General features: G+C 49.0%; 1 protein-coding gene across 6 annotated transcripts in view; it reads right to left on the bottom strand.

Moving 5' to 3' along the window:
* Window positions 1-13,366, bottom strand: part of KLHDC4 (kelch domain containing 4) — a 57,724-nt gene that overhangs the window by 23,945 nt on the left and 20,413 nt on the right. For 4 of the 6 annotated variants that reach the window (XM_031658037.1, XM_031658036.1, XM_031658038.1 and 1 more), the window contains one exon: window positions 3,507-3,599. In XM_031658037.1, coding sequence (XP_031513897.1) covers window positions 3,507-3,599 — 93 coding nt within the window. Of the gene's footprint in view, window positions 1-3,506; window positions 3,600-5,564; window positions 6,033-6,056; window positions 6,160-13,366 lie in introns of those variants that run through there. The other 2 variants (XM_031658040.1, XM_031658041.1) reach the window with 2 other exon arrangements.

Raw genomic sequence — 13,366 nt, 5'->3', positions numbered from 1 at the left:
ACTTATTAGTTACCTTGACTTCCTTATCTTTAATGTGAGATGATGAGGCGGGTGTGAGTTGAGTGTAGGGCAGCAGGGTTGAGGGATAAAAAGTTAAAAAAAAAAATTCACAAAAACTTTTAAAAAAAACCATATCTGAGGGCAGGCCTTGGTGGCTCAAATACCCTGTAATCCCAGCAGGAGGCCAAAGTAGTGAGGATCCACCTGAGATCAGGAAGTCCCAGAGAGACCATCCTGGCTAACAAGGTGGAAACCCCGTCTCTACTAAAAATATAAAAAACTACTTGAAGAGAAGTGAAGTGGCCAGGCCTGTAGTCCCAGCTACTAAAGGAGGCTGAGGCAGGAGAATGGCGTGGTGAGGCCGGAGGAGCTTGCAGTGAGCTGAGAATCAACCACCTCTCCAGCCTGAAGCTGACAGAGCGGGAACTCAGTCTCAAAAAAAAAAAAAAAAACCATACAAATTACAGCACTGTACATCCCAACCCAACTCCTTAAGAGCCTAAAACCATTACTTATTATAGTTTGAGTTTAGTCCTAAACTCATGCTAGAAATGAAGTCTAGAATAGCACTGGGAAATGAGGCGCTGGGAGAAGGAGTGTAATGTCAGAGAAAGAGGAGCTGGGAGAATTGTGTGTGTCAGAGGCAGCAAGCTGGAAAAGGGCTGAGGAGAAGTGTATCAGAGGCGTGCACAAGGAAAGGGAAGAGTAATAATATCAAAGCCCAGCAGATGCCTAGAAAAAGAGCTAGGAGAAAAGAGTGATATATCAAAGAAAGCGCTCGCCTTCAGAGAAAGAAACTAAAAGAAAAAGAAAAGGGAGTGCTCAAGAAGCCTCAGGAAAAGAAGTCTCAGTCAAGGCTCTGCTTTCCGCCTCCGGGAAAAGATGTCAAGGTACCGGAAGATCTCGAGGAAAATAAAGGAAAGTGTCTCAGAACAGCAAAACTCGGACAAAGGGAATATCAAAGGGGCAAACGGAAGGGAGCCGGAGAGAAGGTGAAGCGTAATTTTCGGGAATAAAGGGAGAACGCGGAAGGGATTAAAGCCAGAAAACAGTCTTTCGGGAAGGAGAGGGATATCTCAGGCAAAGGAAATTCGTCGAAGTCAAGAAGCGGAAGGAACCGAAAAGTCATGGCGCGTCGGAAAATCCGTCCAAAAAGCAAATCGAAAAAATTCGAAATCAAAGAAAGCCAACAAAAATCCCGAAAACAAAAATCGAAATAAAAAATTCATCAAAATAACAATCTCCGAAAAAATTAATCAAAGCTAACAAAAACCGCCAGAAAAAACCGGAATCTCCGGAAAAACCAGAAAGAGATGCTCAAGAAATAACGAAAGATCTTTTCAGGAAGGGTTAAGTAGAGGAGTGTTAATGAAGTAGTCTTTCGGAGAAGATTAATGGCAGGGCAAAGGAGGAGAGGTTAAAGTAGAAGAGGTAAAGTCTTCAGGCAAAAGTGCTGGAAGAAGTGAAATGGTTAGTAGGTGAGTCAGGGGAGTGCTGGGGAGAGGGTTTGGTGGAGGGGTGTGTGTCAGGGGGCGGCAGTGCTGGGAGAGGGTTTGGTGGAGAGTGTGTAGGCAGTGCTAGGAGGAGCTAGGAAGAGTGTAGTTCAGGGATCTCTAAGTGAGTGGCTGAAGCTATCTGAGTCGTTCTTGGCATGGTGGTTCTGAGTGGGTTGGTATAAAGCTAAACCTCTTTTTTTTAAGTCTCTTCAATCTCAGAGTATTCTGTACAATACCTGTGGACTAAGATACATTTTTTTTTTAGAGACAGTCTCATTGTATTGCCAGAGCTGGAGTGCAGTGGTGCAATCTTGGCTCACTTCAACCTCCGCCTCCCTGGTTCAAGCAATTCTCTTGCCTCAGTCTCCCAAGTGCCTGGGATTACAGGTGCGCACCACCACACCTGGCTAATTTGTTTGAAGTAGAGATGAGTTTTCGCCATGTTGGCCAGGCTGGTCTCGAACTTTTGGCCTCAAGTGATCCGTCCACCTCAGCCTCCCAAAGTGCTGGGATTACAGGTGTGAGCCACCGTGCCCAGCCTTAAATATGTTTTAGTTTGAATTACATTTTCAAAATTTTCCCCCTTGCAAAGTATTTAAGAATTTGGATTCCTTTTCCCCTCAATTCACAGAATTAATGAGAATGTATCAGTGAAGAAAATCTGAAACCTGGCCGGGTGCGGTGGCTCACGCCTGTAATCCCACCACTTTGGGAGGCTGTACAGACTTATCAACACGGACCAAGAATCACCAGAGCATGCAACTGGACTCACAATGTAACAAAGCTGTGACTGGCACCGTCACATCAATCAGTTGCAATGCTGTTTCCAAAGGGACCAGTAGAGAAAGAGAGCTTCAAACGAGGCCCCGGGGATAAAGTCAGCCACCGTCTCTGACACCACAAGGCCAGCAGAAAGCCCTTCAAAGATGGCCTTCACCAGGATCACAGAGTCTGCGACACTTCACCTAGAACGCTACTGTGCTTAGGACAGAAACAGGCACAACCAGCTCCCCGTGTCTTGCTTTTCTAGACTGAACTAAGGAAGCTCAAGAAGGTATGCGAGCAGATGACAGGCCTAAAACAATGAGAGAGCCGGCAGCTCACCCTGGGCAGCCATGCCGGCTACACAAACATCCATGTGACATCAGAAGAGAAGTACAGGCCTCCTCTTCTGGCATCGCTGTGGAGGGTGTGCTGCCGCTGCTCTCCCGGACAGGACTGTTTTGAAGTGATCCCAGACCCGTGGCTCTCAAAGTGAGGTCCCCTGGCCAGCAACATCAGCATCACCCGGGAGCTTGTTAAAACGCAGATTCTTGGGCCTCACTCCAGGCCTCTGGGTCAGAGCTGCGATCAGCACTCTAACCAGCCCTCCAGGGTATTCTGAATCAGGCGAATGTTTGAGAATCCCATTTTATTTATTTATTTATTTATTTATTTTTCCTCAAACAAAATCTCTTTGTCACCCAGGCTGGAGTGCAGTGGCCCGATCTCAACTCACTGCAACTTCCATCTCCTGGGTTCAAGCGATTCTCCTGCCTCAGCCTCCTGAACAGCTGAGATTACAGGCCCCTGCCACCATGCCTGGCCAGTTTTTGTATTTTTAGTAGAGACAAGGTTTCACTATGTTGGCCAGGTTGGTTTCGAACTCCTGACCGCAAGTGATCCACCCGCCTCAGCCTCCCAAAGTGCTGGGATTACAGACGTGAGGCACCATGCCCAGCCAAAACCCCATTTTAGATACAACTAGCCACATCATTTGCAGGGCCTGGTGTAAAATTAAAATGTGGGGTCCCTTGTTCAACAATGGTTACGAATTTCAATAGGAATACAGCCTGAAGCCGGTGTGAGGCCCTTTGGAGGGCAAGGTCCTGTGTGGCTGCCCAAGCCACAGTCCCGTGAAGCTGGATTTGGGAGGATGAGTGCGTCTTATGTATTCAGAATGTTCTTCCCATAAAAAGCTCATTCCTTAATGCTTCAGGGGAGAAAGATTTTTCCATTCTTGGTACCAACCGTGTACTCTCATGGAAGCCACCAAAAAGGATCAACTGTCTCTTCCAGGCCACCATCCGATGTCCACTCCGACCCGAAGGACCCCCTGTTGATCTAAAATGAAAGAAACAAAAAGACACCATCAACTTGTTTAATTTCTGGTTGCTCTAAAAACAACAACGAACAAAACCCAATTTTTACACTGATTTCTGTTTTGTGAGCACTTAGTGTTCACAAATTAAATACCATTTAATCTGATCCACGAGCTACCAAACCATCCTGCTAAGAGCCAGCTAGCTATGCTCAAACATCAAGAATAAAGCAGGAGACCGTCTCCAAGACCTTGGACTGCATAAAGATTTCCTAGGTAGGATATTATAAACTGGACTCTGCCAAAATAAAAAAAACTTCAAAAATACACCATCAGAAAATAAAAAGGCAAGCGACAGATGGGGAGAAATATTTTAAAACATATGACTGACAAATGACTTGTATCCAGAATCTATCTTTTTTTTTTTTTTTTTTTTAAGATGGAGTCTCCCTCTGTCGCCCAGGCTGGAATGCAGTGGCCAGATCTCGGCTCACCACAACCTCTGCCTCCCGGGTTCAAATGGTTCTCCTGCCTCAGCCTCCCAGGTAGCTGGGAATACAGGCGTGCAGCACCACACTCGGCTGACTTTTTTGTATTTCTAGTAGAGATGGGGTTTCGCCATGTTAGCCAGACTGGTCTCGAACTCCTGACCTCAAGTGATCTGCTCGCCTCGGCCTCCCAAAGTGCTGAGATTACAGGCATGAGCCACTGCCCGGCCCAGAATTCTATCTTAATAGTAAGATAAATGACTCCATAAAAATACAGGCAAAAAATTTGATCAGAAAGTTCATTAGAAAAATGAAGGAAAAAAAGATGGAAAATGGCCAATGAAAAAAGGAAAAGATGCCCAACATCATGAGTGGTCAGGGAAAACACATGCCAAGTCCACAGTGACCTCCAACCACACGTGGCTGGGCACCTGAGATCAAGACAATATCAAGTGCTGGCAAGGACACGGGGCAGCTGGAGCCATGGCACCAGTGAGAACGTAAGACAGTGAAACCACCGGTGAGAATCTAAGACAGTGAAACCACAGGGACTGTTTCTTGTCATGTGAAACATAAACTTAGCGCACAGCTTAGCAATCTGACGCTAGACATTTACTCAAGAGAAAGGAAAACACCGGTCCGCACAGACGGACGTGCACACGTTTACAGATGCTCTGGTAAGTGTCACCGCCAGCAGCCCAGCTGTCCCTCAGCGTGTGGTGCTCCCCACATGGGGGAGGACTTGTCAGAAAAAAGGAATCGTTTACTGATGCACATAGCAATGTGCATGAATCTTAAAAACATAGAAAGCAGGTTCTGCTGGACTCCATGCACATGAGCGTTTTAAAGGCGAGATCCATCTTTGGCCCAGGGTGGCTGCCCGGGGCAGGGGCTGGGAGAGAACCAACTACAGCTCTCTGGGGTGGTGAGACGGGGCCACATCTTGACTGTGGTGGGAATTACATAAGTGTGCATATTTCTTTCTTTTTTTTTTTTTTTTTTGAGACAGAGTTTCGTTCTTGTTGCCCAGGCTGGAGTGCAGTGGCGGCAATCTCGGCTCACTGCAACCTCTGCCTCCTGGGTTCAAGCAATTCTCCTGTCTCAGCCTCCCAAGTAGCTGAGATTACAGCTGCCTGCCACCACGACCGGCTAATTCTTGTATTTTTAGTAGATACGGGGTTTCATCATATTGGTCCGGTTGGTCTCAAACTCCTGACCTCAGGTGATCCGCCCGCCTCGGCCACCCGAAGTGCTGGGATGACAGGCGTGAGCCACCATGCCCAGCCAAGTGTGCATATTTCTTAACACTCATCTAAGTGTACATGTGCATTTTATTGAATTTTAATGTAATCATGCCTCAATAAAACTGATATAAAAATACATGGCATTAAAAAAATACAAAAATCAAATTTAAAACCTTAAAAATATATACAAATAATAAAAACAAAACTATAATCAACCTCCCTAGTAATCAAATAATTTCAAATAAAGCAGAGATACCATTTTGTTCTATCAACTTGACAAAGATGTTTAAGAATCAGATTCTTTATAATACTGCATGTCGCAGTAGGTGAAAAGGCAGGTGCAAAGCAAATCCTATCCCAGCTTCTACATGGAGGGTTCTCAGTGGTTTTCTCGTCTTGATTCTTTCCTGCATCTCCAGCAGTCCTCCAGGGAACAGGCACAACTGTCACAACCAGAGAGAGCAGCAATGAAACAGAGAGGGGTGGGGAGGAGGCGCTGGCGAGCAGGTGCTCAGAAAGCTCGCAGAGGTGCTTACGCCTGCCGCGGATGTGCAGGGCGCCCAGGCAGAGGAGGCCAGGCACACAGGAATGGCTCTGGGCTGCAACATCGGCCCGAACAGGCTGTGTGTGCTGGGACTACCCAGGAAATCTCCTAGAGCCGCAAGTACCAGGGCAGGGCCTTAAGGAGGGTTGGTGGGCACAGTCACTACAGCCACTCCCTGGGATCCTCACTGATGACCCGCCTCACCTCCTACTTAGGAATCCACTCCTCCCTGGGATCCTCTGTGGCTTTCACACCCGCTCTCCACCTGGACCTCCCCTCTCTCCACACAGGTCACAGCGACTCTGGGCTGCAAAGGATGGTTACAGGTTCAATCACACAAGTCAGTGCCTATTTAGGTAATGCATTCTTCCTCCATTTATTTTTTGTGCATGTTACACAACTGTCCCCAAAACCCACTTACAGGGTTTTATGTAAAAGCCCACCAATGGGCAGGTACCCTAAAAAACATATCAAGATGGCCGGGCACAGTGGCTCACGCCTGTAATCCCAGCACTTTGGGAGGCCAAGGTGGGCGATCACAAGGTCAAGAGTTCAAGAGCAGCCGCAGCCTTACAACATGGTGAAACCCTGTCTCTACTAAAAATACAGTAATTAGCCGGGTGCAGGCGCCTGTAATCCCAGCTACTCCAGAGGCTGAGGCAGGAGAATCGCTTGAACCTGGGAGGCGGAGGCTGCAATGAGCTGAGAATGAGCCACTGCACTCCAGTCTGGGCGAGAGCAAGACTTCATCTCAAAAACAAAAACAAACCAAAAAAAAAAACCACACACACAAAGAAAACACATCAAGACACGGAATCTCAAATGTAAAAGGAAGCTTGAGTGATCTCATCCAAGTTTACTGGACTTCAGAGACAGAATTCACTGCATCGTCAGGGTGACTGCTAGGGGTCCTTGCTTGCCCCAAGCTGGAACGAATTCGGTTCTCACTGTTCAAATGCAGGGTCCCACCAGCTTCTCTCCTCTAGCACCCTCCATCATATCAGCATCCCTTTTAATGTATCACTCAGAATGACCACCACACCCATCCATGGAATGTCAACCAGAAGCAGTCAGTCCCTTTTGCTAGACACCAATTCTATTAATCCAACCCGGAGCTAGCAAGAGCCTTTGGGGTGGCCCCTCACATACTGACACCTAGCAGGATCTCAGCTCACTAAGTTTCTCTAGAGTCCAGCAAGCTGGCCTCACTTCACAGTTCCAGAGACTCCAAAGCAGCTCCATCCCCTCCGGGCTGGGCACCTCAGGGACACGGCCATCCAGCAGACATACTACACCAGTCAATTGAGAAGAAAACCCTACACATACGGAGCAAGAAACGAACGCCCCTCCTGACGAATTTCCTGATGCATTACTTTATAAGAACAATCTGAGGATCAGACCTTCCTCCAAATCTAAACCAGTACTGAAACCTCGTCTCTAGTAACAATACAAAAAATTAGCTGGGCAAGGTGGCGGGAGGCTGAGGCAGGAGAATGGCGTGAACCTGGGAGACGGAGCTTGCAGTGAGCAGAGATCAAGCCACTGCACTTCAGCCTGGGCGACACAGCAAGACTCCGTCTCAAAAATAAAATTAAACCAGTGTGTGTGCATCCAAGTCCGCTTCAAAAAAAGAGGAGAACCGAGGGCTGCCACTGCCGTCCCCATCCAGCAAAGGAACACAGGCCTGGGGCCTGCAGCAGCCCCGTCGCTGAGGGGTGCCCCCGGCTGCCCTAACCGTGCTGGGGCAGGGCCTCCTGCTGCTGTCTGCATGGGAATCCCACCAGAGTCTCATCCTCTGGCTGACACAAAGGACTCAATTAACTTTTTGTGGCAGTAGCCAAATATCACTGTGCTTTCTACCTAAAAAGGGAAAATTTTTCTATAAAAAGATTCCACGTCCCTCTTTAGAAAAATAAAGCTACTTTAAAAAGCCCATTTATATTTGAATCCCCAACAGGCTTTTCAATTGCTATCATTCCTAAATATGGAGTCTTAAAAAATCCACATGTCCTCCTCAGTCAGAGGCCTACGGACAGCACAAAATACAGGGGAATGTCGTGGGGGCAGCTGCCTCGAGACTCAGGAGTTGCATGCAGGATGGAGCTCCAAGCAGGGCGAGCTGCCAGGCAGTGTCACCACCAGGCCCCTCGACTGGGCCACTGCCGTGACATTTACAGAAAACAGATACACACCAGGTAACTCTACATGCTTAGGGTATAATCAGAATTAAGCACTCTATGCAAACGCTTCTCTACATGTTAGTCTACACCTTGCAAAATTGTACAACATGCAGTCACGCACTGCTTAATGACAGAGACAGGTCTGGGAAACAACACATCGTTAGGCGACCTTGTCACTGTGCTGTCCGAGTGCACACACACACTCCTGGAAGGCACAGCCTACCACACACCCGGGCTGCCGGGAGAGCCCACTGCTTCCAGGCTACCAACTTGGACACCATGGTACTGTCCCAGATACTTGAGGCCACTGTAACACAACGGCAAGTATATGTCTCAGCACAAAAAAGGAAGTAAAAACACAGTCTGATCATCTCAGCGGACCACCACTGTATGCACAGTGCGTTGTGGACAAAAACGTCGTGAAGCAGCCCAACTGCCGCACAGGTGCCTTGAGACAGCTGCCGAGCAAAGGAGCAATTCCTGCCGCATCCCTGAGAGTCCGGGTCACAGGGGCTGAGCCAACAGGAAACTCAGTCTAGTGGCTCATCCTCAGACTAGAGAACACCTGTCTTTCAAGAGCAGTCACAGTGCAGCCAGGGGGGAGCCATGTGCATGCATCTCCCCTTTCATTTCAAACACATGCCTTTGGAATTTCACCCTGCTTTTCCAAGTATCAAGTCCATCAAGTAATAAATGATGGCATAGTAAAGACAGGGCACTTAATCACGTTGTGTGGCATGATTAGTAGCCATCTCCAGAATTCAGGTAGCCTAAAAACCGCACCCTTGTCTCATCTTAATGACTACCACTCATAGAAAAACCACAATTTCTGTTTATTCTACGCCAGGCACAGTCCTTTTATGTGCATTTATCCTCACAGCAAACTCGTGGTGCAGACATTACCTTTATTCTCATTTTACAGATAAGAAAATTGGCCGGACGCGGTGGCTCATACCTGTAATCCCAGTACTTTGGGAGGCCGAGGCAGGTGAATCACCTGAGGTCAGGAGTTCAAGACCAGCCTGGCCAACATGGTGAAACTCTGCCTCTATTAAAACTACAAAATTAGCCAGGTATGGTGGTAGGCAACTGTAATCCCAGCTACTCGGGAGGCTGAGGCAGGAGAATGGCTTGAACCCGGGAGGCAGGGGCTGCAGTGAGCCGAGATGGCACCACTGCACTCCAGCCTGGATGACAAGAGCGAAAATTCTGTCTCAAAAAAAAAAACAGAAAGAAAATCAAGACCCACAAGTCAAGAAACCCATGAAAACAGTCTGTGGCACAGCCAGAATTTGAACCAAGGTGTTCTGGCTGTCAACACTGATTAAGACACTAAATTACACCAAATGAAGTTAGAGGCCTCAGTACCAATATAAACTTATGGGTCAAAAACCATCTATCCTAGGCCAAGTGCGATGGCTCACGACTGTAATCCCAGCACTTTGGGAGGCCGAGGCAGCCAGATCACTTGAGGTCAGGAGTTCAAGACCAGTCTGGCCAACATGGTGAAACCCCAACTCTACTAAAAATACAAAAAATTAGCCAGGCATGGTGATGCGTACCTGTAATGCCAGCTACTCGGGAAGCTAAGGAGGGAGAATCACTTGAACTCAGGAGGCGGAGGTTGCAGTGAGCCGAGATCACACCACCGCACTCCAGCTCACCTTCCCGGTTTCTCTACAAATCAGTCTCTCTCTTTTTTTTTTTTTTTTTTGAGACAGTCTCGTTCTGTCACCCAGGCTGGAGCGCAATGGCACAATCTTAGCTCACTGCTACCTCTGCCTCCCAGGTTCAAACGATTCTTCTGCCTCAGCCTCCCGAGTAGCTGGGATTACAAGCACCCGCCATCATGCCTAGCTAATTTTTTTTTTGTATGTTTGTAGACATGATATTTCACCATGTTGGCCAAGCTGGTCTTGAACTCCTGACTTCAGGTGATCTGCCCGCCTTGGCCTCCCAAAGTGCTGGGATTACAGGCATGAGCCCGTGCCCAGCCCAGTCTCTTTAAGTACACATGGGTCTCGCCTCCGTCCTATCACAGATACAAATGATCATCCATCAGCAAACTGCACAACGGGGAATCCATACACACCCCGGCTTTCCAGCAGGGCAGTTTCTGCCTTCATGAGCTCCTGCTGTTTGCTGTTGATAGAACCCAGGTGGTTCCGGCGAGTCAGAGCTTCAGACCATGTAACCCAACCCGCCTACGCCCACGCCCACGCCCACGCCCAGAGGGCAGAGCAGGGCCTGTCCATTCCTGTGGTGACCTGTACTTCATGCCCGCGACTCTCAGAGGCCAGTCACTATTAGCTAACTCGTTGCTGTCCTTCACTACAGAATCGTAAAGTAACAGAATCATCCTGCCCAGGAGCCTTCTCCAGGAAACTGACTTTCACTCAGATGCAGCTTTAGCTGAGGACCAAATGATGACCCCTTCCTCACATCAGGAGGAAAGAGCGCTCATGCTTGCACGCACACACACACGCGTTCACACACGTGTGCACACACATTCATGCGCATCACATCTATATCTTCATTCAACCAAAGAGTATCAATCATCTCCCAAGTGCTCCGGTGCACACAAAGATGCATGCACTGCCCAAGAACATTCACAGCAACACTGCAATAGCAGAAAAGTGGAAACCAAGTGCCCAACAGAGAACAGAAAAACAAAACGTGGTCCATCCACACTTCAGCCCCTCATCCACACACCAGCCCCTCACCCACCCACACACCAGCCCCTCACCCACCCACACACCAGCCCCTCACCCACCCACACACCAGCCCCTCACGCCACCCACACACCAGGACACGTCCTGACAGCACCATGCGGAAAGAAGAGCCCCTCACAGAGGCCACGTGTTTTGACTCCGCTTTTGTGAAATGCCCAGAATAGGCAGATCTACAGACGCAGACGGCAGGGACGGGGGATGGTGGGGTGACTGCTAGGAAAGATGGGGTTTCTTTTTGGGAGACAAAAACGCTCTAAATTTAGATCACGGTGTTGGTTGCACAATTCTGTGAATATGCTAAAAACCACTAAATTATACATCTGAAAGGGTGATTTGATGGTATACGAATCACATCTCAGAAAAAGCTGTTAAGAAACACCTATGGGGCGGGGTCCTGAAGTGGCCTGGCCTCCATCTGTGGTTTGTGAATCACAGATGATCCCTCAGAGGGCACTGGCTCAGACAAATCTCCCCCAACCCCCTGCACCTCCTGCAGGGGACAGAAAGAGAAGGTGGCGAGCGCCTGGAGAAACGCTGGCTGTCATGTGTGGCAGGCCGACCTAACCAAGCTGTGAATATTCAAGCCCGCAAGCTCAGCAGGCAGGGCAGGCCCACCGTGACTGAGGAGGCAAACGAGAGCTCCAGCGCTCCCACCCGACATGTGTGCGTCCTGAGGGGGACCGCCCGCTCCGGCTCTGCTCCCTTTCCCAGAGGCCCCAGGCTGAGCAGCACAAAGGGAGATTGACAGGTTGCGGGGGTGAGTAGAAGGGAAACCCTACTTTGGGGGGTTCCCAGGAGCAGCCACCTCCCCTCCTGCTCCAGAGCCTGATGCTGGGAGGATCCAGGCCAGACTGGGCAACAGGGTCTCTCTGCCTCCCAGCCCAGCACGGGGGTGTGACTCCTGCCTTCCTGGCAGCTGCCTGCACCCCCAGCTGTGACCCATCTCCACCATGACACACCTTCGTTAAAAGAAAATGCTCTGCAAACACCAGATACTGGCGTTTTCAGTGTTTCACAATGTCCAGTCACTCTTGCCAAGAACTGCAGACAGACTTTCAGTCACCAGCATCTGTTTACATGGGAGGGAAAAGGGGAGTCTTACAACCCCTCCTCTTCCCAGCCCTTCCCACGCCCTCCATGATTAACACCACTGCCCTGAGCACAGCTCCTGCCTTTGCAATGAACTCCCTTCAAACTCACATGAGCGCACACACACTTAAAACACGCAGAAACAAAAATAAGAAGCGGTTAGTATGGAGATCTGTGCTGCAAAGTCAGATCGGGGCAGCTTTGCAGGCAACTCCCACTCAAGGGAGAGACTGAAGAGATCTCAAAATAGCTGTGAGGGCCACACGCAGCCGTCCAATGAGGCGGGATGCTCACGCGCCTGAGTTTTGGTCTTGACATCAGCATTGCTATTTTCCCCCTCATTTCCAAACCATTATGACGTCAAGTATATGTCTGCTGCTAGACTGGAGATGAGAGACTGTTACAAAGTATCCACATGACACCCTGTCTGTTGCTAGAATGGAGAAGACAATGAGAGACTGTTAAGAAGTATCCACTCCGCTGGAAGCAGTGGCTCAAGCCTGTAATCACAGCACTGTGGGAGGCCGAGAGGGGTGGATCACCAGGTCAGGTGATCGAGACCATCCTGGCTAAGGAGGTGAAACCCATCTCTACTAAAAAAAAAACAAAGAAGTATCCACTCATCATCCAATGTGCTACAAAAACACTCACCAATCAACCAACCAACCAACCAACCAACAGGCAGGAGAGGGCACCCAGCAAGTGCTCGCCCAGACAGGAGGCCAAGGCACCCTGTTGCTTGCCAGTTTGAGGTCCATGGTCTGTGAGGAACCAGGCCGCACAGCAGGAGGTGAGGAGGGTCAGCAGGCATCACAGGCTGAGCCCCACCTCCTGTCAAATCAGCAGCAGCATTAGACCCTCACAGGAGTGCGAACCCTATTGTGAGCTGCAACGCGATGGATCCAGGTTGCGAGAGCTGGGTTGTGAGCTCCTTAGGAGAATCTAAGGCCTGATGATCTGAGGTGGAACAGTTTCATCCCAAAACCATCCCCCCCCCACCCACCATCGGGGGAAAAATCGTCGTCCATGAAACCAGTCCCTGGTGCTGAAAAGGTTGGGGACCACTACTATACATTAACCCGACTCAAATCAGATTATCAGCATCCCAAAATATGCATCACTGTTAAAAATGACCAGGTAACAGGAGGGAATCTATTCTGCCTTCCTACAAGAAAACCCTTAAAAGACAAAGAAGAGACTGACTACTCCAGATACTGAATTCAGACTCCGTGCGCCTCTACCAATACTTAATTCCCCCCAACTTCAGTCCCTCAGCTGAAAAACTAACTCCCCCACAGAAGTAAAAAATATTCACTAAAAAACGAAAGCGCAGTGCAGGACTGCGTCGCGGCAGGCACGTCTATTCCGTCTCCTGACGAGCTCTTCCTGGACTTCTCAAAAGACATACGCCCACCCCATGGGGATTCTCACACGAGGCCTGCCAGAGCAATCTTCCCCAGAAAGGGCAAAAACCGTCTTCACTGCAGCTGAATCTCCTGACCTTTCTTTTTAG

This window comes from Papio anubis, chromosome 18, assembly GCF_008728515.1.
Source record: "Papio anubis isolate 15944 chromosome 18, Panubis1.0, whole genome shotgun sequence".
Lineage (NCBI taxonomy): Eukaryota > Metazoa > Chordata > Mammalia > Primates > Cercopithecidae > Papio > Papio anubis.
This window is presented reverse-complemented; position numbering and strand designations above follow the sequence as displayed.